We start from the raw sequence: 26,913 nt of genomic DNA, 5'->3' as shown, positions 1-26,913 counted from the left end.
AACTGAAATAACACAACAAAGTACACAAAACAAGGCTAAAAATTAAAGTACTAAACCTTAACCCCTTCCGTGCTCCCGTCGGATTACCTCGCGGGTGCTGCCGTCGGCCGAGCCCCGCCCACTCGTTAGAACGCCTGCACCGCAGCGGAAAAACCGCTGCGGTTAAGGCGTTAAACCTCTCAAAAGATAAAGAAAGGAAACATTTAACATAGGATAAAAACTTTACTCTGAAAATAAATGAATAAGCAAAAACAAAATACGACAAAAGTGAAAGAAGTTGCATTTAAACAAGCATAAACAATCTACACAAAGTGGACAAAATAGTAATATTAAGAGACCCTCCTGTCATTACATCAAATGGACCCTAACAGCCAATTGGGTACGGATCTTTCAGTCTTCATGAGGAAATATTTAAGTCCCCCATCACATCACCAAACATTTTCTGTAAAATGTGCTCTTAGATTTTACCTCCGATAGCAGGAGATCTTTTAACAAACACAAAAATGTACAAGACATGTTATGTTTGAGATATATTTTAAGGACGCTTTTAAAAAATGCAGTGAATACGTTTACATATTTTCCCCAGAAAAGCTACGGTAATCAAAAACAACAAAAATGTTGGTTTGAAAACACAAGTTATAATACAGAAAAACATTTTCTTATGTTGTAGGAAAGAACAGATGACAGAAAGGAGTTATATATACCCCAGACAATAAATGTGGATTTCCAAGGCTTTCTACGTCACTTCTGCATTACATTTGATCATCAGCCTCAGCAATGATTAAGGATTTATACCAACAAGCCTACTCTATGAAGCTGCTTTTTGATTTTCCAGTCATATGTTATAAAGAGTTGAAGGACAAATGGTGATCTTAGCACTGAATACAGTGAACAGTTATCAAAATATCTGGAGGAACCAATGCGCCATATTCCCTTGTTTGCAATCACACCAAAACCAAAATAAATAACTATGATTTTTAGAACTTCCCATGCTCATGACGTAAATCATACTTTTGTGAATTACAGGAAGCAGCTCATAGCCGAGTGTTCTGCTACTGTAAGCACATCTGCATTTTGTGAGGTGCAGCTTTTACTTTCAGCTGTTTAATCTCCTGATACTGTTTGTAAAACGCCCATCTATTTCTTTTGCAATAACATCAAAAAGTCTGTCATGCTTTTACACAAATTTGCCAGCCATGTCACTTCTATTGGGATTAATTCCAAGTGGGGATTTGTGCATTAAAGGGGTACTACAGTGCACATTTATTTCTTCTTGAATTGCCCTAGTACTTGGAATCCATAGTTAAGTCATGATGTCTTCAAAACTCCACATTATAAAAAGCTGCCACAGAGCCTTGATAGAATACACATAGTAATATTAAAACATATTAGAAGAGAAATGCAAAAATAAATTGGATTACAAGCTTACATGTTATACAAAAGACATGTTACAGAAGCTTATGTATGGATGTTGGCTTTTTACAGCCAATACAGACACGGCTTAATGGAGTGTCTTGGAAGGTAATTCCCATCTCACAGAGATAAAAGGAACATATTTATCCCTATTGTGCATTTGAGCATACGTTTCTTGCCAAAGTGTTCAGTACAACCAGCTGGATTTCACAAAATACAGTTTGTTGTTTTCCTCCACTATTGGTCACATTCTCATAGGAAGCTGCTTTTTACACCACTAGAGACTTAAATGAAAGGACGTGTTAGCATACTACTGTTTTTCTTGTGCAATTCCTCTTGGAGGCGTTGCATGATGTGGTGCTCCGAGTCATTGCAGCCTTGCTTCAAGGGCATTTTTGTCTCTGATAGGCTTTGGTGCAGATACCGGCTTTGGATCCATTGTTGTCTTTGACCCCGATGGCTTAGGCACCCAGGCTATTTTTAGATCCAAAGGTGCTTTGGACGCCAATGGAGTCTTCAAAACAGAGGCTAGCTTTGCTACCGGTGTCGAGAATATCTTCGGCCTCCGCTGCGTCTTCGGACGTGATGGGGCAATGCCTGCACACCTGATCTTTCAGGTAAATGTTAATAAACAATTGCAAGCCACCATAAAAATCGCAACAGTACAAAATTTATAGGCACAAACCTTGTCAATAAAATTGGCAAACGGCATTATAGACAAAGTTATTTAAAAAACTGGACATTAAAAATCTATTGATTACATTAAAAAGGTATTCTGGACACTATGCCCATACATTATAAAAATTCCATAGCCAGCAAAGCATTTGACAAGACAATGCATTTCTACTTAACAACACAATTATATGTTGACAATACCTCAAAGCCATGAAAAATCATGGTGAATAATACATTTGGTCAAAAAAGTGAAGACTTTTAGGCGAACTACACAAGTTGCCCAAAGCATTAACGACTTATATTAGGTTTTAAGAAGAGATGTAAAATAAAAGTTGCCACTTGATACAAAAGGACCAGTGAGTTAATGCGCGAGAGATGTTAAACCTCCCCTCAGCACACTGGCAGGTTTATTCCTTGGTTGTGCTAGACAACCAGGAAATCTGCCAATAAAACGTATTTGGCACGTGTTTTCAATGATTTCATAGACCATGTGCCTCTCTGAGGTATTGCGCCAATTCCTCTGCTAACATGAGAATAAGTTTTGCATGTAGCACACTGCTTCTGATACGCCTCTAACAGGGGAAAAGAGATGTTCAGAACTGAAGGAGGCGCTGCAGTAGTACTAGTCACAACCATAAAGGTCTTTAACCCTTTTAACAGTTTGTGTAGTACTACTGAAACATCTGATGCTCCCAGGGGCAAGAAGGAAAAACCCTGTCAATAAGAAAGGCCTGATCAACAGCCCTCTCGAACAGGGATTGGTACTAATGCTGTTATTTTAAACAAAACTAAATCTAACAAATTGTTAATCTTTGCACTAGGCATCTTTTTAAAGTAGCACAAAACTGTGCCCGATTTTGACTGAAGTGCATAAAGAATTCTTGAGAAGATGTGGCTATTAAAAAAAATGCACTGCGGTATGATGCACTAGTAAAAATCAAGACTCCTGAGTAAGTGAGCCTGTCTTCTGGATGATTGATCTCCACTTCTGCATATGACTGTCAACCAATCTAGACAAGGCTATATGGATAACCAGCAGCACAATATACGGAGTATGAGTTTCTTATTTGACGCAAACGCCTTTCCTCTTGATGAATTAAATGGCCCATATTCATGCCACCGAAGTGCTAATCTCGTGTTTGTAAAGTGCCATTAGAGGCCACTAGTTGACATCAGCATTTTCTCAAAGTTCAACAATCAATAAATAGGACATTTGTGAGCACTTTGCATTGTTCTAGTGTTTTGTTTCATATGTTTCAGCCGTGCTCATAATTCACACCCAAAGAAAGATCCTTTATGATTCACTGGAGCAACGGAGGTTTGGGCTACCCATTTGTGTGAGAACTTTGTCTAGCCATTGTAAAGGTCCATTGAGGTGCAATTCAATCCAACATGGGGTGCTGGTCACAGTTTGACGCCTACAAGATAAAAAAAAGTGAAAACGTAGGGTTAATGATTAAGGAAAAAAATCTGTATGCACAAGCCTTTAAAAAAACAGACATCTTTGTAAAAAGACTGAACCTATATGAGATGCATGCTTGAACTTTAAAAAAAGTATTCTCATCCATCAGGTTAGCATTTTGATTAATGCGTTCTCCGACACAACCTCAAACCTAGCTGCACCCATGGGTGGTACCTGCTTCTATTTTAGATTGTATTTTGTTTTCCAGAAAATAAATCCATTTTGAGCCAATATGGGAGGAAAAGGTCAATAGCCCTTAAAACCACCTATGGAAACCACGACTAAGAAGCGTAATGTGTTCTGTTCCTCTACATTTATGACAGCTGGAATCAACTGTGTTCCCCTAGGAGCATTAATCGAATCAACATCTTTGCTTTCATGATTAATTATTTAACCTTCAAAGAAAAGCCAACATTTGTAGTAAGGAATATATTACTTACATTGTAAGTATCTGTTTGTCGCTTGTGGTGCTATAGATTCTCATGTTCTGTTTACTCCACCCATCTAGTCTTAAACCTGGACTTTACGTTTTTTTCTTTGAAGAACTTTTTCGAGCCACAAGTATATAGTGACTCTTCCCCTAGCTGGCAATGTGAATGGGCACCAACTTCATGTTAGATTTTTCTCAGCACAGCGGGTAAGAGTACCATCGAGTGTTGAGTACAAAGAGTGTGATGCTCATGCGTATTGCAAAAGGAGCTTAAATAGTAGATAGAAGAGATCTGAGATTAGAGCATATGCTTCCAGGGTGGGGCAGGAGTATGCGAATCTGCAGCACTACACGCTACAAACAGGTGCTTACATGGAAGTAACATTTTATGTGGGTAGCATGTGTTGCTGTAGACATACAGGCCCTATATAGACTGTAAAGCACTACCCTTCTACAAGTGGTGGCTAGCATGTGGAAGATACAGATCTGAAATAAGGTCCTCATAATAGTTTTTGGTGAATGGTTTGTGGGGTTGACCAGCAGGCTGATTCACATATGTCAGCTAGGGAAATGTTCCCTAGGAAGGGCACAGTCGCAGCCTTTTTTCGTGTAGTGTGTGCCCTGGGTTTAACAGGAAGAGCTGTCTTGGTTTTGTAATAGCAGGTCTGAATGCATTTAACTTTCCATATAGCAATACCTTCTCTGGATATAGGTTTGTGAGGCTTAGTGAAGAACACAAAGGGTTGGTCTGACCAACGGAAAGGCTTACTCCTGTCGAAGTGATATATGATAATACATGAGAGCGCATTGCACTGTTCTCTGTTACCGAGCCTGGTTGGGGAAAAAAAGACTGGAAGTTTAGAAGAAGAAGAGGGAGACACCTTGGGCAGGAACTTAGGGTTGGTTCTTAGTACTATGTTATGTTATATGAATTGGAAGCGCGCACGGATACTTAGTGTCCCGGCGCAAACTTGAAAAGGGGACCAGAACAGAGGCAGAGCTAAAAGAGAAAGGTTTTTCACTTTTTCTTAAAAGTCGCTGGATCTTGAATGCCACTCAGAGCTAGCGGCAGGGCATTCCATGCCAGAGCCGCGTTATGGGCGAAGGAGCTCCCTCCAAGCCTTTGACGGTTAAACCAAGGGATCTGTGCCAGGAGTTGCGAGGAAGAACGCAGATGTCTCAGAGGGACGTAAAAATCGAACCTCTTCTGTAAGTATATAGGTCCTAGGCCATGAAGGGTGCTGTGGGAAATAGTCAAAATGTTTATTTTATTCGTGCCTCCAAAGGCAGCCAGTGCAGAGTTCGTAGATGAAAGCGCACACTGCTCCTGCTGGAAAGACCCAGCAGGAGTCTGGCAGCAGAGTTTTGAACTACCTGCAGTTTGTTCAAGAGGTAGCCTGGAATTCAAGCTTATAGTGCATTGGCGTAATCTAGGCGGGAGAGGATCAGAGCGCAGACATCAGTTTCCTTAGCAGGTCCAGGAAGAAAAAGAAGACACTTCCTCAGAGATTTCAAAATTCCAAAGCAAGTCCCTGCCAGCCGCTTGACCTGGATCGAAAAGGTCAAGTTCTCCTCGAACCACAAACCCAGATTCTTGGCATGGTTACCCTTGGTGCTAGGCAGGGGGTAACCCGGAGGCCACAGCTTCTCTCTGAAGTTTGCAGGAAATTTGCCATACCGAAGGAGCTCGGACTTCTCCTCATTGCACTTAACCTGCGCCTGAGCGAGCCAGTGAAAGACAGAGGACAGACATTGTTGGACAGAGAGGACAGAATCATCATCCCTTCCCTAAGAAAACAGAAGCTGGGTGTCATCATCATAGGCTATCACTTAGTCCCTAATTTCTCTGCCAAGCAGACCAATGGGGTGACATAGATGTTAAAAAGAAGGGGGCAAAGAGGCGACCCCTGCGGGACACCTGTAATCGCTGGCTGGGGAGCAGAGGCACAGGGTGGCAGCCAGACCTGCTGCGACTGGCCTTCCAAGAAGGACCTGATTCAGCCCCACATAGATCCGAATATGCCAATCTGCAAGAGATGATCAAGAAGCAAGGAGTGAGGCACCGTATCGATTGCCACTGATAGGTCCAGCATAACCAATGTCACCCTACCGCCGGCATCCAGACACTCCCTGATCGTTTCCGACACCTCCAATAGTGCGGACTCCATGCTATATGAAGCACGGAACCCAGATTGAGCTGGATGGAGCAAACCCATAGCCTCGACATACTCAGTCAGTTGGTTAGTAACCACCTTCTCGCACACCTTAGCCAGACTGGGCAGGAGCGAAATCGTGGGGTAATTACCGGGAAATGAGGGGTCCAGGGAGAGCTTCTATAGGAGGGGGAGAATTGTAGCCTGCTAACAGGTCACTGGGACCAGAGCATCCCGCATGGAGGTGTTAATGATCATATTGATTTTAGGGTTCATAATTTCCGCAGCTGAAGCCAGGAGTCTGGTAGCACAAGGGTCAGAAGAGAACCTGATTTCAAACCCTGTGCTAAAGAACCTGAATTAAATGTTCCTTTAATGCGAGTGCTTGCATTCGCTAATGCAGCTGAGAGTGGTTATTGCAAATGTAGAAGCCACTTTCCAGGATAGGTACTAGAAAGGGCAAGAGTGGAGTGCTTCTGCATTTTTGCAAAAGCTTTTATTTAGCTGTAGCTTTTGTGGTTAGTTTGGTCTATGAGGAATCTTCTCAAATGAAGGTGGAGTAAGATGATACTTAATTGGCTCATTTGAACTAACAACATATTTTTCCAAAAGTGACTAAACATGAAAGTGCGTTTGAGTCGATCTATTTATCAACAATGCAAACGCTCTTCAACTGGACTGTGGCAAAGATGTACTCAAGACAAGAACACATATATTGAAATTAATTAACTTTAATAAAATGGGTAATAATTTATCTGTCTACCCTTGGGTAGCACACCAATTTTTCCACCAAAGGAAAGGACTGAAGAGGGAACAGAAAGGTAAGCCTTTCTACACATCAAGTTTTCTCACAGGGGAAACCCAATAAACCCTTGTAGGCTTGGGCAGTTTATGGTTCAAAACATAAGGTGCTACAAGGGACTTATTTCAAAGACGTTGACTCTTAGTCGACGAGTGGTATCTCAATTTCACACTCTTAAGTATCCAGAGGATATCAAATTTGTTTCAAACACAGCATAAATGCATGGAAGGTGGAGATAAAAATAGAGCTAGAGAAGGAAGGTTTGTTCAGAAATAAATCTTTACTTTGTAAAAGTGACAAGGGATGTAAACATAAATCAATTCAAGCAAAAAAAGTCATGAACAAAGAAAGACAACAAATTTTTTCTATGGTTCATAACCATGAATATCAGCTCCAAATAATTCAAGCAAACAACCCAAATTAAACAATAAAACGTGGTTGTAAGTTGGCGTCTAACGACAGCATTAAAGGAGATGATAGCAAGATGTCGACGTTTCGGTCTTTGTTGTGTTCATCGATAAGACCATCATCAGGACGATGTTATGTTTCAATGCTGTAAACAACTCCCTATGTAAAAAAATATCAATTGTTATAGACCAATTAAAAACAAGAGAGCTAAAAATCTTAGAGATAGGCTAGTCCATGCGTACAAGTATAAAAAAGACTCTGACATAGTGGACAATATGCGACAATTGAGTCCCTTACAGGGACATTACAAATGTAATCATTGTCTGGCCTGCAACACTACTTCCAACATCAAACAATTTGAGTTGAACAACAAATGCTATAAACTCAGGAACTTTTCAAACTGCAATACGACGAATGTCGTTTACTGCATTCAATGCCCATGTGGCATGAGGTATTTCGGTAAGACAACTCAACCTATCAAAAAAAGAATCCTACAACACCAATCGAGGATTCGCTGTCATACTGAATATGCTCCACTGGTGGAGCATTTTTCTCTTAAAAATCACACTGAGAATGATTTTCATTGGTGGATTATTGAAGTGATCAAACCCAATATCAGACAACCAAATGTTGATCATCTATTAACTATCAAAGAGCAACGCTGGATTTGCCTAGCCGATTCTGTCAAAAGGGGCCTCAATTCCTACACAGAATGGCACGCGTTGGCACGCCTTAGCTAAGAGTAGTAGGCAAACTAGAACTGTTCAATATGTCCATCGAATGAAGATAATCAATGTATGTTTAATCAATGTATGTTTGGTGAATTATATGCACTCTGTGTGATGATCGTTTTTGTCATCCTAATATCAGAATTTCTCTGCACTTTTTATTTGACCCACTGGATTAGATTGATTCCCATTCCAGTATGGCCCCCGCCTTTTAGCCATACGATATGTCCATCGTCAGTTTTTGGCATTGCAACCAGATCCAAAATGGCGACTTCCTTAGACGCGATCAACAGCCGACTTTTGCGATAAACAATTTGTTAATTGCTTCATGCTCCTTGCTCAACTAGATGTTTAAATCGTTTATTCACATTATTTAACATTTTAGAGCTATTTAGCTAGAGAGCATTTTTTTCGCATGTTATTCACTTCCGGGTCAGCCAGTATAAACAACCCCGACCCGTGGTTCAGTCAGTGTATCGAGACGAACCGATGGTGATTTTTCCGTGTTGCTCGAGTTTTTCTCCGAAGTAAGTACCTTTACAAGCTAGATGCGAGGTTTTGCGCTTTACATTAGAATCCATAGACGTTCAGTACAGAAAAACGGCGGCAGAGAATAACTTTTAGTCTCAGTTATATAAAATAAATGTACCCCTTTAAAATAACTTTGCTGAGTTTCAATTTTCCTTGACTTTATTTAAACCCGTTGAGCTCCGTTACTCTTACTTACTTAGTACTCGACCTGTTAACAACTGCGCAGAGCCTCATTTTTCTATCAGCGGCTTTTTGGTTACAAATACTCGTAAAATTATTATTTCTACGCGTTTCTTACTGGCCTAATACAAATCAATTTCATTGGTTGCAGATAGAACAGTGCATTATTCGGCCTGGACTAACCAACACATTCGAAAAACGTGGGCTTACATCCGCCTTGTTGTGAGGTAGATTTATTTTAGTCTAATTTAGCTTAATTCAATGCACCTTAGGTCTTCGCCATATAGACTGATGGGGTCTTTTTTCTCCCTGTAGATTTTTTCTCCCTGTAGATTGCCTCACAGACCGCTGGAACACCTAAACGCGGCCCCCTCTAAATACTCTTTGGTATGTCACTTGTCATTTATAATTACACATGCCCAGAGCTCTAGTTTAATGCTCTATGTTGTGAGATGAGAATGTGATTTATGATGACAACCTCGATTATATTTTTGTGCCATTATCTTGTTTTCTGGATATAAAAATGCAGTCTTGTTCCTAAGTACAGAGGATTTGTTCAGAGCTGTTGTAGTGTAATCTTTTAATTATTGCTAACTCACGATACTGTTGTTTTGCCTACATGATGTGCATTTCAAGAAGTGTGTCATTTGATCATTTGTGAAAATGTCCTGAAAAAGATGTCTTGATACATAAGGAAGAATGTACATGTACAAGTGAGTCCATCATGACACTGACTAAGGTTAAGTCTTTTCCAAGTCTTTGAATGATACAGAATTCCTTGCTTTTGATTCACCTAGTTGAGGTTATATACCGTTTTTTTTTTTTTTAAACTAAGATTATTTATAAATGTTTGATGGAGTGATTTAGTTAGGTTATTATACCTAATATCCGCACAAAACTTGTACTAAGTCATATTGACTGTTCATTGATTTTTAGACTGGATGGAGGTATCACCGGGAAGGGGTTGATACTGTCCCTAATTTTTATGTTATATGTGTCCAGAGCTTTTGTAGGGTTCATGAAATTGTCAATTTAATTTGTTTTTAATTGGTCTATAACAATTGATTTATTTTTACATAGGGAGTTGTTTACAGCATTGAAACATAACATCGTCCTGATGATGGTCTTATCGATGAACACAACAAAGACCGAAACGTCGACATCTTGCTATCATCTCCTTTAATGCTGTCGTTAGACGCCAACTTACAACCACGTTTTATTGTTTAATTTGGGTTGTTTGCTTGAATTATTTGGAGTTGATATTCATGGTTATGAACCATAGAAAAAATTTGTTGTCTTTCTTTGTTCATGACTTTTTTTGCTTGAATTGATTTATGTTTACATCCCTTGTCACTTTTACAAAGTAAAGATTTATTTCTGAACAAACCTTCCTTCTCTAGCTTTATTTTTATCTTCACCTTCCATGCATTTATGCTGTGTTTGAAACAAATTTGATATCCTCTGGATACTTAAGAGTGTGAAATTGAGATACCACTCGTCGACTAAGAGTCAACGTCTTTGAAATAAGTCCCTTGTAGCACCTTATGTTTTCTACACATCAGTCACACAATGCAAACAAGAGGAAGATATTGAGGATAATAGTAGTACGTGGTAATCTTATACACATGAACTACTTGTGTGTCATAAGGGGTCTCCTTGATTACAAGTAAATGTAAAATATGAAACTGTGAAAGATCAGTTTCAGGAAGGAGGGACAAAGGATGGGTTTCCCAGGAAGGTGCTCACTAAACTATGGATATATGGCCCCATCTCTGTTCTAGTCTTGGGACACGAAACAGTAGTTGGGTACTGGTTCGCAAGTTGCACAAAAGGACCTTTGTTAAATTTCTGAGAAAAAAAACGTTCAATATTCAGCAATAAACCTTTTATGTATGACACAAATTATGCTTTGGTGTACTGATATCATTATTAGAGGCAATCAGCAATTTGGTCGAACGTTCTCAGAATAAATATTGCTTTTTCGGCCAAATTCTCAATATGGAGCAGCTGTGATGCAGCAAATGAGAAATCAAAACATTTTTCACATGTGAGTATCTTTATGAATTTAAACAGAAACTGGCTGTCTGGATATTTTGAGGTTCCTATTCCTGTGATTTTTGTGGCACGCAAAAATGTCCACACAGTAGTGTTTTGTAAATATGAGTGGTGTTGACCAGGTAGCTGCCTTGCAGATGTCTGCTAATGAGAGGTTACATAGAAAAGCCCTGATTGCCCCCTTTTTGAATGTAGAGCATGCCCTGGCCGGTACCCTGAGTAAACATGTAGGTTTGATCTAGCAAGTCTGAACACACTCTATAATCTATCCTGCAATGCCTGCCCTGGAAATTGTATGTCCTTTGAGGGGTATAGCAAAACCTAAAAAGAGCTAGTTAGTTTTGTGGAAAGATTTGGTCCTGCCAATAAGGAAAATGGCAGCCTACTTTACATTTAAGGTCTGTAGCATCCTTTCCGCTACTGAATCTGGTTTCATAAAAAATGAGGGTGGCTCAATAGTCTTGTAAAGTGGAACTGTGAGACTGACTTGGTGAAGAACTTCAGATTAGTTCTAAGGACCTCCATGTCCTTGTGTATTTGACTGAAAGGCTCTTGAATGCTGAGTAATTCTAACTCGTTGACGAGTCAGAGCAAGGTTATTGGTACCAAAAAAGCCACTCTCCAGGACAGAAACTGTATTTTGCAAGAGTGGAGGGGTTCAAAAGGAGTACATATGAGCCTTGTGAGACCTAATTAAAGGTTCCACTCTTTGCTAGGCATTGTGGTCCGCTACTGCTTTTGATCAGCCATTCACTTGAGTTATGGGAAGATATAAATGCTGCCTCTGCGGAGAATCAGGACCACCACTGCTAGACACTTCGTGAACACCCTGGGAGCTGTAGTACCTCTAAAAGATAGGACTTTAATTTGGCAATGTTGTCCACAAAACCAGTGATGGGAAGTTTGGGTGAGGATATAGAAATCGGTGCAATTCACATCTAACGCAGTCATGAAGACCCCTAGACGGAGTCCTGCAGGGTTGTCATATGAAAGTGATCCAACAGGATGTTCAGTGGTTTCAGGTCTAGAATTGGGTAGAAAGAAGGAACTGTCTTTTGGAATGAGGAAATAAAGAGAGAAAACACCTCTGCCTCAGAGTTTTAGTAATTTGAAGTTTTTATATTGAGTCTAGGCGCCTGGACAGGTACTGAGGCACTTTACAAGGAACAAAACAACTTACATCAGCATGAGTAGAGGGAAAGAAATGGGATGAAGAGAAATGGGATGGAGGATGGGGTGTAAGATAAAAGGGGGAGGGATGTAGAGAGATGTAACATGGGGTCAACAAAGTAAAACAGATCAATAAAGGTAACATGAATGGAGTAGGAGACAGCCAGAAGAAAATGTGTGGGCCATGAAGAAACAACTTTACTATGTGGTTGCCCTAGACTTGGATACTCTCCTTTGAGGTATGATTTAAAAATATAAGCCTTGAGGCCTTTCATGAAAGACAGAATACCATGGCAGCATCTTGGGTCAAGGGGTAGAGAGTTGCAAAAACTGGGTGCTGCAACTGAGAAGAACTACTTTAGAGCTAAAGAGAACTTGAATTTAGGAGTTTATAAGGTTAAGGAGGTTTTGCTTCTTGATAGTTTTGAGCCTCCTGAAAGAATGGGGAGATTGGATAAATAGGTAGGTCTGTGGTTGTTAAGCTTTTTAAGTGATGCATACAATCTTGAACTGTATCCAAACCTCAAGTGGGAGCCAGTGGAGGTTTCTAAGAACTGGGGTTTTTTCTCTTTGATAAGTCAAGCGGTGGAATTGGATATGGTTTCAAGAGGGGCCAGTGCTGATGAGGATGGCATTACCTGTGCCGACGATACAGAGCAGAGGTGGTGCCCAGGCACATTATGGACAAAGGGAGGAGTCATGGCACATCCCATAACTCAATAATATCTTCGAAGAAAAACAAGCTGTAATCCCCGTTCCCAGAACTATATATCAGGCGTAAGCAGAGGATATGTATCTACACCCACACATGCTTTGAACCTTTCTTTAGCAAGGATAGTAGGAGATTTGTAATTTTCACTACAGAGTTTATCAGTGGAACGAAGGACATTTCAGAGTTAAGTAGTATTCACAGATTATTTACAGCTTGTGTATCAACCCTTGGCTTGTCCCATTTTTATGGCTTGTTGAAGGGAAGGTCTGGATTGCTACAAGCTTCACTTCCAGGAGAAGGGTCTAATTTTCTCCCCACCTCAGACACAGGAAGATACCCTTCATCCATCAAAATGTATTTGAAGCATTGTGTAATTTTTATTTTGGTCAGCTCAAAATCCCTCTCCAGCCGTAAGACATTCGAGTGTTGTCTGCAAACAATTTCACTGGAGGTGGTATAGGCTGATGACCTGGGCAAGAGAGCACATAAGGGTGACTGTAGAGGGGCGTGAATAACTTGAGTCTGAAACCAGCAAGCACAGGTCATCTTTAGCCACTGAAAATCCCTATTGTTGATTTGTTGGATAGATTTCACTCATGGTAGGAGGAGGTAAATGGAAAGCAGACACCCCACCAAGGTGGCTTCAAGGATTCTTCTCACTCATTGATCTGGTTCAATGACTTACTTCACCTGATAACAGAGAAAGCAAGATAAAAACACAAGCCTACCATTGATCAACTCTAAGCTGGAAAGAGTTTGATATTGCGTAGGAACTCAAGTATAACATCCATTAATGTAAAAAAAAAAAGGGGGGGAGGATCAAGACGAATAAGAAGGACCACCAGTGTTGGAAGAACATTTGTCAAAACCACAGTTGGACACAGGGACACTAAAGGAACTGGGACTGCTGGCAATCAACAATGGATGTTAATTAAGGTGCATGAAAGTTACATATAATGTAGGTTTGCTGAGCACATGAATGCTCAGGTGGCACAGTATGTAGAACCTGCGCTAGCACTGCCATTTTAAAAAATGGCACAGATTCAAGATCTAGTAGAAGTCAAAGACCTCCTGTTATAATCTTTCCAGCAGAAAAGATCAGATCAATATTGCAGAACATTTCGGTAATCAGGTTTATGGTGCACAGGGCTAGAAACTGGGACTGAATGATTGCAAGCACATGTGGGGCGAGTTCATGAGACAGTGATGGTATCACAGTGGGACCTGGGGGCTCCTGAAGTTATCAAACTGTTTTAATGTTAGAAATGCAGTAGTGTTGGATTACGGGTGTCAACTGATCGATTAATACAGAAACTCTCATCTGTAGGAATATTTAGCAATGTTTACTATTTTACTTGAATGCATACTGGACTAAAAGTCATTCTTACAACTAAAGAGTCCAAATCATGAAAGATGCAGAAAAGTAGTGAGAAAAAAAGACTGCGGAAAAGGGCATGTTCAGTCAATGTGAGCAAGGAGTAGTGGAATGATGGAACACTAACTCTGAAACAACATTGAAATGTTGCTATATTAACAGATACTACTTCATGCTTAGTACGACATACGACATATAAACGGCATTCATTTAGTCATGCAAATCTGTGTAATTCATTGCATTAGATGTTTTTTTTGTTTACAAAAACCATGAAAGGTTTACCTGTACTCCGCGCCCCAGCCCTTGACAAAGCTCATTCGTATTGTGCACATACGAGTCAGCTGATATACTGCCTCAAAGCCCTGATTTACAGACTGGGAAAGGAGTGCAGCAAATTCCTGGTTATTGAAAATCTTCAAGTTACATCCTTTAAAGAAAAAAACAATGCATATTAGCATAAATAGTTTAAAAGAAAATGAAAACTTAAACGGTTTGAAAAGCAAAGTGCAGCTGCATTAATATGTGAACCTTGCAGACCTTTGTCAAAGGCTTGCACATACTAAAAATTGAAGTAACAAACATCTATGTAGCAGCGTGTTTCCTTGATACTATCCTAAAGCAATAATGTAATGCACGTCTACAGCTTTGAGATCATGTATCAGTGACTCAGAGTATGAGTTAAAGGTATTTTAGTAAATATTACCTATACTAAGAATAAATGGCTACAATCCTAAAATCCCTAGAACTAAGGGAAAACACTAAAAAATAAAATTCGAACATTAGAATATTTGGGTACTCCATTGAAGACAATAAAGTGGCTCAGGGGCTGCTATTAGCACAAGGGGGAAGGGAGCACGCTGCTTCTTATCCCCGGCACTGGCCTCCTCATTCCATTTTGGTCAATGCAGTACAATTACTTCAAAGTTGCTGTAGGTTTTCACCAAAGTTGGTGCAGGTAGTGCTGTGTTATCTCTAGATGCGTGTTTCTGGGTTTAGCCGTCCATCAGTAGACAGCAGAAGTAGTAGACAGCAGAAAAAAATTATCTGGGGTTGCTGAAATGGACAAGTCTTCACAGGTCACAGTACCACTCCACAGGCACACAGGTGCATCCAGGTAAGCTCAGCAGCTCAATGGCTAATGGGAGCCTTTCAAACACAAACCTTCTGCTCCAACTCTAATGGAACTTAATACAGAGGATTATTCATCGAGAGATGGTACACTTTAGCACTCCCTTGCCCTTCTTCGCCCTAGAGAAACCCACAAACAGCTGATTGTCCACACAATGTTTTTCGGTAACAATCCAAGTAAAAGTGCTCTATTAAAGTCAAAACAATGGAGTCTTTCTTCCTCTTTCAAGAGATGAGGCAGAGCAACAAAGAAGATCAGAGGAATGGTGGACTATCCACCATGAAAAGGCCTCACCATATTTGGTAGGAAAGCAACATGAGTTCCTAACACTGGTTTGTCTGGAAAAAGGTGATGTTGGGAGGCTGGACCAAAAGGGTCTGTAGCTCACACACCTGTTGTGTAAATGTTATTGCAACCAGGAAATATGCTTTGAGGGTGAGCAGGCGCAATGGACAACTATTATTATGCACATTTGAAAGTGCATGGCTAGACCAAAGGGGTTTCCCTGTGCTAGAACAACAGAAAGGACTAAAGTAGAAGGATTAGAAAAAACACGTTTAGATGTTTTTTAATCATATCTGAAGACTTACAGGAACCAAGTGAGGCAGGCAAAGAATTCTATAGTTTGGGGCCCACATAAGAGAAGGAACAACTGTGGTATCTCCCGGCCTGGGGGAACACCTTCTTACTCCTGTTCTTTTCCCCCTTTCCTATCCTTTGCTGTTGGTTCTTCCCTAACCCATTGTTTGTGGGACAATGATGGTCATGGAATGTTGGAGTGAGGGGATTCTATGTCGAACCAGATCTTTTGACTGGGTGTGTTTGATTGGTTCAGATGCTCCGTCCATTACCACCCCCTTTTGTACCGCTTTTGGCCACCATAAGTGTGGCAGGGTATGCTCAGACGTGAGTCCCTTGCTCACTTTGCCACTGGATTCAAGCAAGCCGGGCTGAAGACGGCTGGAATGCCAGAAACCGGTCCTGGGAAGCTTGTTTCCAGTCCAGGGAAGGCATGGCTTGGCAGTTTGGTCTGGACTGTTCCCATGAGGCACAGGGTCAGACTGATTTGCATATAGCCATGTCTGAACTGGGGTGGCAGAGTGGGCTAAAGAATGGTGATGGATTAAACCCAGATCTTTTGACTGGGTGTGAGTGTTTGATTGATTCAGATGCTCCGTCCATCACCACCCCCTTTTGTTCCACTTTTGGCCGCCATAAGTGTGGCAGGGTATGCTCAGACGTGAGTCCCTTGCTCACTTTGCCACTGGATTCAAGCAAGCCGGGCTGAAGACAGCTGGAATGCCAGAAACCGGTCCTCGGGAGCTTGTTTCCGGTCCAGGGAAGACATGGCTTGGCAGTTCGGGCTGAACTGTTCCCATGAGGCACAGGGTCAGACTGATTTGCATATAGCCATGTCTGAACTGGGGTGGCAGAGTGGGCTAAAGAACGGTGATGGATTATACCCAGATCTTTTGACTGGGTGTGAGTGTTTGATTGATTCAGATGCTCCGTCCATCACCACCCCCTTTCGTACCACTTTTGGCCGCCATAAGTGTGGCAGGGTATGCTCAGACGTGAGTCCCTTGCTCACTTTGCCACTGGATTCAAGCAAGCCGGGCTGAAGACGGCTGGAATGCCAGAAACCGGTCCTCGGAAGCTTGTTTCCGGTCCAGAGAAGACATGGCTTGGCAGTTCGGGCTGAACTGTTCCCATGAGGCACAGGGTCAGACTGATTTGCAAATAGCCATGTCTGAACTGGGGTGGCAGAGTGGACTAAAGAACGGTGATGGATTAAACCCAGATCTTTTGCCTGGGTGTGAGTGTTTGATTGATTCAGATGCTCCGTCCATCACACCCCCTTTTGTACCACTTTTGGCCACCATAAGTGTGGCAGGGTATGCTCAGACGTGAGTCCCTTGCTCACTTTGCCACTGGATTCAAGCAAGCCGGGCTGAAGACAGCTGGAATGCCAGAAACCGGTCCTCGGAAGCTTGTTTCCGGTCTAGGGAAGACATGGCTTGGCAGTTCGGGCTGAACTGTTCCCATGAGGCACAGGGTCAGACTGATTTGCATATAGCCATGTCTGAACTGGGGTGGCAGAGTGGGCTAAAGAACGGTGATGGATTAAACCCAGATCTTTTGCCTGGGTGTGAGTGTTTGATTGATTCAGATGCTCCGTCCATCACCACCCCCTTTCGTACCACTTTTGGCCACCATAAGTGTGGCAGGGTATGCTCAGACTTGAGTCCCTTGCTCACTTTGCCACTGGATTCAAGCAAGCCGGGCTGAAGACGGCTGGAATGCCAGAAACCAGTCCTCGGAAGCTTGTTTCCGGTCCAGAGAAGACATGGCTTGGCAGTTCGGGCTGAACTGTTCCCATGAGGCACAGGGTCACACTGATTTGCATATAGCCATGTCTGAACTGGGGTGGCAGAGTGGGCTAAAGAACGGTGATGGATTAAACCCAGATCTTTTGACTGGGTGTGAGTGTTTGATTGATTCAGATGCTCCGTCCATCACCACCCCCTTTTGTACCACCACTCCTACACTGGCATATCCAATGTCTGGTACTAAATAGGTTGGCATGTAATATTATATACAAGTTAAAGACTATGACAGTCTTAGTCCAGCCCCTCAATTCTATCCTGAACATAACAATTTTGCACTCACAACCAGAGAAGTTGGGGGCTTGAGTGAAGAAGACGGAGTTGATGTAGTGGGGGCATGTAGGAAAGCTGTGGAATCTGCCATTTAAAGGCTTTAAAAAAAAAAAAAAGTTTTTATTTTTAGGATCTATTCATTTGCTCTAGGCTTGTACAATGATTGTTATGTCCAGTGGGTGCTACTAATTCGGTTAAAGGAGTAAAAAAAAAAAATCATAATTAAGATGACGAGTATCTATTAATCTGCCTATCACAGAATGAAAACTAGAGGAATTATTGTCTCCGTACATCTGCTACACAAACATGCAGGGCTAAAGTAATTTAACATTTTCAATAAACTTTATTTGCACTTTTTTAGAAGCAGCACTTTTTTTTTAGAAGTTCTTTGGGTTGAAAGTGTGACATAAAGTAAATAGATATACAGACAAAGAATACTGTTTGCAATTGTTCGTGTATTTCTACACAAGACTGAGAACTGTATAAAAGATGTTTGAGCAGTTCGTTACCTGGAGGAATCTTGCAGACGGTTGCTGGATGCCAGCCGTATCGTTGGTTACAGTTTGGAGACTGAACAAAAATGGCACTGTCACTGAGGCACTCAGCAAAGACTTCTCCACCAATGTAATACAGCCGCACACCTCGTCCTGGGAACATAGTAGGGATTCAGATTACAAGAGAATTGATTTTAGAAGAAACTCTTGAATCTACGTATGAATTTTAATTATGATTTTGTTTTTTGCATAAGACTATATATACACACACACATAACGAGTGGTTTTAATAACACCGAAGGAGAAAACACAATGAATTAAGTTGTCAGCTTGGGGTCAACTTTTGACTGAAATTACAGTATGAGCAGTTGACATATGAGAGCATGAAAAAATTACAGAACTATAACTTTATGGCGAATGTTACTCCTCATTCAAGATCATCATATTCCCAACAAAAGTGTATCCTACCACTTAGTAATTGAATTGGGAAACTGTTTCCCCAAGTTATTAATCAAAATTGTGCAAAGATGGCGCCACATATATGGCCATGCAATCTTCTTGTGCCCTCTTCTTCTATGCAGGTTTCAACTTCAGGCAATCTGGCAAAGTATATTGGTGTAAAGACCTAATGAATATCATCAGAATTGGTGGCATGGGTAGCCTTAGACTACAAGTAGTCGAGTGAACATATAATTATGATACCGCCCCCACTTCCTGACCTGCTCCATTTCTCAACCAACTGGTAGATTTGTTAGCGGAGGAAGAAAGTAAGGGATGAGAAAAAAAAAAACTAACAGTCAATATTTTTCGCAAGAATCCTTAGCCAAATGTCACATTATTAGTAGAGGGTGCATCATGTGCATGAGACTGGAACTCTTCCACAATCACGCAGGCTTGAAAGTCGGGGGGCTTCCAGATATTTCTAGGCCATTCAACCTTCATTAATGTAAGTGGTTCCACAGGTCAGGCTGCTATTCACACAACTAAACCTGCCAGAGCCATGTGATCTCCTGTCTGCTGGTCAGTCCTAGACTGTTCAGGTCCATTCATCCATCCTGCCTTTTGAGAGCTAGTTTTCCCATGCTTCCATACTGCATGCGTGCTTCCTCATCCAACTTTCTGGTCTTGGTAGAGTTAGAATCCTCTGAATTTGGGCAAGTGGTCCACACCTGGAATCATAACAAAGCTTGATAGTGCTGATGAGATACATACTTCATTTATAAATATTTGTAAAAAAATTTTGATAATCAATTTTTATTGATTTTAGAAAAGTCAGCAAAGAAAAACGATACCAGCTCTTAGTACATTTGTGAGTGCAAAAAGTGATCTTCTAGAATGTTCAATCTTCTACTACCCCGATCCACTTGCCCCACACTCTATGAAACTTCTTCGGGTAGCCTCGGGCCGCATACATGGGTCGCTCCTGTGCAGTGCACCAATCCACCCTCCTGCGCCAACGCGCCATTGTGGGACCAGTGGGGTTTAGCCAGTTGGCCGCAATATCCCTTTTGGCCACCATCAGAGCCGTGTTTAAACAAAGTTTCTCAGCTCTGGAGCCATCCAGTCCCTCGGTAATACCCAGGAGTACGTTTATCGGGCTAAGGGGAATCTCCCAACCCAGAACCTCTGTGAGTTCCCGTGTTACCGAATCCCAATAGCGCGTGATTGTGGGGCAGAGCCATACCATGTAATAGTCAGCCTGGGGGTATCCGCAGTGGGGACAGGATGCATCAGATCGGAGCCCAGCGCGGTGAAGACGCAATGGTGTGAGGTAGGCATCATAAAGGTAGTATATTTGAACTAGTCGGAGTCGTGCTTAGGCTGTGACCATTTTGGGAGCTTTCAGCGCAACCCTGAGCTGGGATAGAGAGTTGGGGGTGTTATTTGTGAGGGAGCGATAGATGCGGGAGATCACCCCTTTCCCCAAATTGCCAGTCATAACCTGGGCTTTGGGTGGACTATATTCGGGTAAGGAGGTCCCCTCTGAGATGTGAGCGAGGAGGGCGTGGCACAGCTGCAGGTAGTGGTAAAACTAGGAGGCATGGAGGCAGTACTGAGTTTGTAGGTCCGGGAAAGCACGTATGTGGCTCCCACCCCAGACATCCCCTAGCTGTGAAATCCCAATAAAATCCCAATCTCTAAAGCCAGAGAGAGCGGCAACGTCCCTGAGCCACGTTCCGCACCACAGTGGGGTATATCGGGTTAATTTGCCCGACCAGTTTGTGTGGGGCAGGGAGGCTTGCCAGGCCAGAAGCACCCCACGAGTGAACTCAGGCAGAGTGTGGGAGATAACGTTCCCATATAGCATCCCCTGAATGTTGGAGAAATCCAAGTTATGTAGCTCTAGGCGGTATGCCGGGTCCGACCAGCCACCATTAAACCACGGTAAGAAGCAGAGTCGCCAAATAATATAGATATAGGTTCCTCATTCCTAGACCACCGTCAAAGGCCGGGATCCGGCACTGGGTTTGGGCCAGCCTCAGTCTCCGACCTCCCCATAAGAATTTGGTGGCATAACCGTCGATCTCCCGGAACCATGACCATGAGAAGGAGATGGGTGTGTTCTGAAACATGTAGAGAAATCTTGACAGAACCATCATTTTAAAAAGGGCTATTCTGCCCATAGGGTTCAGTGGCAGTGTTTGCCATTTAAGGAGGTCAGCACAAACCCGTATCACTAGAGGAGTGATGTTGAGAGACCAGGCGAGGTCAGGAAGGAGGGCCACCCAGATCCCCAGATATTTGAACGACTGCTGGCGGAGAGGAATCAACGACTACCAATCAAAGCACTCTCTCGAAAGATGGAGAGGGACAAGGACCGATTAGGCCGAATTAAATCGGAGGACGGAGATTAGTTCAAAGAAGTGTAGGGCTCGGAGGCACCGAGGTCCCGATCGAGCTGGATCTGACAAGAATATCAGAACGTCGTCAGCGTAATGGGCAATCTTATCATCTTCCAGGCCGGGCCATTGCCATCCCGTGAGAAGCGGGTCAGTGCTGATAAGAGAAGCACAGGCCTCCGTTGCTAATGCGAAAAGGAGGGACGAAGGGGGCACCACTGTCTTGTGTCCCTCCTGATGGGTAAGGGGCGCGAAAGGGCGCGATTGACCATCACCTGGGCTCTTGGCTTACAACAGAGTGTCCTGACCAGGTTGCGAAAGGGAGTCTCAAAACCCATCTCCGACAACACTGCCTCCAGATATCGCCAGTCCACTGAATCAAATGCTTTCTCGAAGTCCACGAGGAGCAAGGAGAGATAGGGGGTCAATTGTTGCTGATTCGCAAAAGCGAGGTGGAGACGTCTAAGGCAGTGCCTGGTTCTCTGGGAAGGCATAAACCCACATTGGTCAGGGTAGACCAGCTTATCCAGATAGGGATGTATGCGGTTAGCCAGGACCAAGGCGAATATTTTGAGCTCCGAGTTAATGACGGAGATGTGGCGATAATCAGAGCAGTGGGCCGAGGGAGGCTGAGACTTAGGAATCACTACAATGGTGGCCAGGTCCGTCTCAGGGCGGAAGGAGCCGTGGTCAGCCGCTTCACGATACACCTCTAAGAGGTGGGGAACTAGCGTATCTCGATAAGACGCATACAACTCTTGCAGGAGTCAGTCTGGCCCCGGTGCCTTACCAGCGGCCATGCATGAGATGGCGTCATTAATTTCCTCCGGGGTGATCGGAAGACCTAGTTCCCCTGCCTCAGATTCACTGAGCTGCAGAAGGGGGAGCCGTTCATGCTGGAGGAGTTCCGGGAGTGTGATATCTGGAGGCTGCACAGAGTTGAGAGTAGCGTAGTATGTGGTAAAGCACTGGGCCACCGCCACGGGGTCGGTTGGCTCTCCCCATGTGAGTCAATCACCTCACGAATTATACGATTGGTCATAGGGTAGGTGGCCAAACGATGCAAGAGCTTCCCATTTTTATCTCCCCACCCGCGCTATATATTTATAAATAAAATAATAAATAAGTACACTCCTGCTACAGAGAACCTCCACAGCAGCTTAGAGGCCTCTAGGGCGGCCTGCTTGATCTCATCCCTCAGAAATGCCAGTTTCCGTACTGGTCCTCTGTTCTTTCCTCTGGTGGTTGGGTTTCAAACAGGACAGCCTGGGCCTCCAGAAGTGTGAGGCGGGAGTTCTGTTTTGTACATTGGACTTTGAGTTGGCATTTGGCAAAGCCGCGGATGGTGCCCTTACTGGCCTCCCATAGAGTGCCAGGAGATGATACCGAGCCCTGATTAGTGAAGAAGTAATGGCGGCGCTCGTCCCCTATCTGTCTCGGGAAGTCTTTGTCCTGGAGGAACCAGGTGTTTAGCCGCTAGATCGGGCGGGAAGACGCCGGGAGGTTGCCAGTCTGAATAGATACTGGGGAGTGATCTGATAAGCCCCTGGGAAGGATGGTGATGGCCTGAATCGACCGACAGTCCAAGGCTGGCAGGAAGAGTTAATCTAGCCTGGCATGCGTGTGGTCGGAGGCTGATGTATGAGTGTACATATGAGTGGTCGGTGCCACAGCTTCCAGGGATCTCCGAGGCCCAGAGTAGCAGCCCAACTCGAAAGGAGGTCAGACTGTGTAACTCGGGAGATGGAAGGGGCCGCATCAGTGTCAAGGCCTGGGTCCATAACCACATTGAAGTCCCCACCAACAACTGTCGTGCCCGGGGGTAGGGCAGCTACTAGCGAGGAGCTGAAGCATGGAGGACAGCAGAGGGGGGTGGGAGTATACAGCGTTTAGGTTCAGGGACCGGTCTCCAATGTTCCCTTCCAAGATAACAAAGCAGCCCCCAGGGTCATGTATTACTTTACGCGCCACAAATGGAAGAGCGCGGCCTATCACGACCGCCATCCTCCATGATCCTCAGGTAAAACCAGAGTGCCAGATCCCACCATAGCCCTAGCACGCTAGAAAGGGACAGTGGTTGCCTACCAGGAGGGTCTCCTGGAGCATCAATATGCCCACAGTGTGCCGCTGGGCATATCGCAGGACAGCAGTGAGCTTCCCCTTATCTAAGCAGCCGTTAACATTCCAGGACATAATATGAAGCAATGCCATCCGGGTATAGCTGTCAAACATTGAGAGACTGGACGAATGGTCGGACACCGGGCTTGGGCAATAGGCGAGGTGGTGGATTTGTGCGGAGTAACGGGTGCAAATGTACAGCATCGATCACTGCGTGTTCATTTCGCAGCTGAGCAGAAGTGCTGGTGCAATAAACAACAAAAACAAACAATACAACTCGGGACAACAGTCCTCCACTCCCCCCCTTCCGAACCCCCACCTTATTCTTCAGGAACGGAAGCATCTGTCACCCTAACAGTGGAGAACCAAGAGAGAACCAAAGTAGAATGCTTAGGAATGGGGATTCGTGGAGGACCCCTCCTCATAGCAGGATGAGCATCATCAAGTCTAGCGGGAATTGAAGTAGTGTTGAGCTGATACGTAGTCTCCGGCTGCGGAGCCAGGCATAGCAGGCAGAGACGAGCTCATGCGGGCCAGTGAGAAGCGTTTGACTACGGGAGAGGTCTGTATCCGGCAGGTCCAACCGCGATGGCCGAGGCGAGGCACCCCCAGGGTCCAAGCAGCCAGAGCAGCCAAATCTCCGCATGACCTGGGAGCCCCCGAGGAGCCGCCCAGGTGTCGACTGGTGAGAGTGGCCCAGTGGTGAATCCGAGCGCGCTCGCCTCTGACCGCCGCATCTGCGTGAGCGGTTGCGTAGCGGTCAGGGAGTCCGGGCATCGCAGCGGGCGCCTCCAGCTGCACTCATGAGCGATGAAATCCGGTAGTCGACCTGTGGGCCATGTCCATGCTTCCTCAGGAGTATCAAGGAAGAGGATCATGTTGGAGAACACAACTCGCAAGCGCACCGGGAAGAGGAGCCTGTATTGTATGTTGAGAGCGCGCAACTTCTGCCTGACCTCCCCAAACGAGCGGCACTGACCCTGGACCTCGCGAGTGTAGTCGGGGAAGGTCATGATCGTATGATTGTAATATTTTAGGTGTTGCTGCTTACGGGCCTCCGCTAAAACAGTTACGGTCTTTAAAATTGAGGATTTGATTTTGACCGGTCTGGGGGGTGACCCCGGAGGCGGCTTAGGAGCAAGTGAGCGGTGTGCCCTCTCGATATCAAACCATGGGGCGAGGGAGCCCTCGGGGATCCGTGAGCGCAGCCACTTCTCAACAAAGTCTGCTCTCCGGCCCTGTTCCGCACCCTCCGGAAATCTCACCAGGTTAAGGTTGTTGCGGCGGGACCTATTTTCTGCATCCTCTGCCAGCCGATGCAGCTCCTGGGTGTGAGACTGGAGACGAGCGACTTGGCCTTTAAGTTGCTGAACCTCATCCTCCACTGCAGAAATGCGGGATTCGGCTTCTTTAATCCGGCGGTGACTTCTCGAAGGTCCTGCCGGATGAGGGTCACATCGACCAGGACTTCAGCAATCTTGCCCTCCACGGAGGATTGCGAGGCAAGAAGGATGGTAGATAGGTCCACAGTCCATGTACACTCCAGTTGCTCCAGAGTCAGTGGAGGTGAATCGGTCCATTTTAGTCTGGGTGGCAGAAGTTTTGGTTGGCTTGTCTGGACCCATGGCCATCACCCTGTAGGGCAGGGGGCCCAAACGTGTCACCTACAGAGGGGCTACTGTAATGGGGGTCCACGGTCAGCGCCGTAAGCCACAGGAGCAAGTCAGCAACAGGGGGGCAGTGGAGGAGGCCCTCTCCCAGGACCTCACACCGCTCAGTGCATGCACCTCACACGGAGGCAAGTTACAGAGGCCTGGCCTCAAGGTCAGCAGCAGGGACCTCTGTATTGGAAGGCCCAAGGTCAGCACCAGGAGCCACGGGGCAAGTGGGAGGCAGGGGGGCGGTGGAGGAGGCCCCCTCCTAGGACCTCATGCCGCTCGTTCCATGCGGCCGGTTCCACCTTCCTTGGACGTTACTGCAGACCGGACGCAATGTAATAGAGGCCTGGTCTCGAGGTCAGCAACAGGGGCCTCCGCATTGGAAGACCCACAGTCAGCGCCAGGAGCCACAGGAGCGAGTCTGAGGCAGGGGGGAGGGCGGTGGAGGAGGCCCTTTCCCAGGAACTCACACCGCTCGTTGCATGCAGTCGGGTCCATCTCCCCTGGGTGTTACAGCACACCGGAGGCAACATACCAGAGGCCCAGCCCGAGGTCAGCAACAGGGGCCTCTGTATAGGAGGGCCTGCGGTCAGTGCTAAGAGCAAGTCGGAGGCAGGGGGGTGGTGGAGGAGGCCCTCTTCTAGGACCTCACTCCGCTCTGTGCCAGCGGCCGGTTCCACCCCCCTTAGGTGCTTCTTCGTGCCAGAAGTACTTTCATGGCCCCAGGCCAGGAGTGCTGAATCATTACTGAGGCCCAACAGGGGTCGGACCGGCAACGCGGGAGCATGGCAGGTGAGTATTAGCATCATTGGCCGGACTCCATGCCGCACAATCCAGGAGCCAATCTAGCTGCCCAGCAGTCAGCCTAAGCACATGGGGGGCCTTTCGCAACACAGACCTAGCCCCCCCGCCGCGGGGCACTCACCTGAACTCCGGGTCCACCGTGCACTGGATCCCAGATAGTCGCTCCGGCAGACGTGTAGGCTACAGAGCGCCCGTCGCAACCGGGCCCCAACCGAGACCAATCTCCGTCTCCCGCTGCCCGAAATGGCGGCCGGTCCCGCCGCTGCACCGCAGGTGAGCCAGCGGACCAGACCCGGGTGCCTCCGATTGTCGCAGGTCACGGCCAAAGCCCTGCGCCAGGGAGACCGATACCAACACTAAGCGGGCAGGAATTTGTCTGCAACAGGTCGCCAATGCAGAGTCTCTGCCGGCCTGGGGAGGGGAATGCAGGCAGGCGTCAGGTAGTGGCCAGTCCCCCGCTCGCCCGAGGAGCTCTCCTTCTAACTGTCAATGGATTGTTCGCTGAGTCCTCAAAATTCGTCCCCGCCAAAACGGACACACTGGCACCAGCCCGGGCAGCTCTCTCTAAGAAGTTTGGGTGCCATGACTCAGGGCACGGAGGCCGCCATCTTGTAGGTGAGGGACCCGGCAGGTCAAGTTCGAAAAAGCAGAATCACTGGTCACCCTATGGCCGGAATTGCTGCCAGGAGTTGCAGCAATGGGTTGGCAATGATTCTTTAGGCTGGATGGCTGCAGCGACAGACGAATCTTGGGCGGATAGCGGAGGGGTCCAGGAGCACTCTCATGGTGCGACCGCCATCTTGGCTCACTAAGCCACACCCCCAAAAATATGTTTAAATGTAAAGCAGTTCTCTTGTCCCTAACCTTCCAACCAGTGTTAAATCCGTGGAGGGCACAATCCCCTGTGTGGAGAAAAAAAAGGCACCTCTGCACCAGCTGGATCAGAAAGATCCTCCAGAGGTGAAATATCAGAGGAAGTCTGATCCACAGAGAAGTCAACTGAACACTTTGGCAGTAGCAAAGCAAGAGTAGTGGGCTTGAGCTTTCCTCTGTTGTGCCTCTTCTTTGTTAGGGGAATTAGTTACAGAAAGAGGAATCACAAGTAGGCTAGTGGTG

The 26,913-nt window shown here is 45.1% G+C and overlaps 1 protein-coding gene across 2 annotated transcripts in view; it reads right to left on the bottom strand.

Annotated features, from left to right (window-relative positions):
* Positions 1-202: 202 nt before the first annotated feature.
* The window catches only part of SMAD3 (SMAD family member 3), a 448,888-nt gene continuing 422,177 nt past the window's right edge, over positions 203-26,913 (bottom strand). For both annotated transcript variants that reach the window (XM_086958005.1, XM_086958007.1), the window contains exons 7-9: positions 18,393-18,530; positions 14,377-14,521; positions 203-3,506 (exon numbers count right to left, since the gene is read on the bottom strand). In XM_086958005.1, coding sequence (XP_086814131.1) covers positions 3,383-3,506; positions 14,377-14,521; positions 18,393-18,530 — 407 coding nt within the window. In that variant the 3' untranslated portion in view covers positions 203-3,382. The remainder of the gene's footprint in view (positions 3,507-14,376; positions 14,522-18,392; positions 18,531-26,913) is intronic.

The sequence above is a fragment of the Lissotriton vulgaris genome, chromosome 2_1 (genome assembly GCF_964263255.1).
Source record: "Lissotriton vulgaris chromosome 2_1, aLisVul1.2, whole genome shotgun sequence".
Classification (NCBI taxonomy): Eukaryota; Metazoa; Chordata; class Amphibia; order Caudata; family Salamandridae; genus Lissotriton; species Lissotriton vulgaris.
The sequence above is the reverse complement of the archived record's forward strand: the minus strand, read 5'-3'. Positions and strand labels throughout refer to the sequence as shown.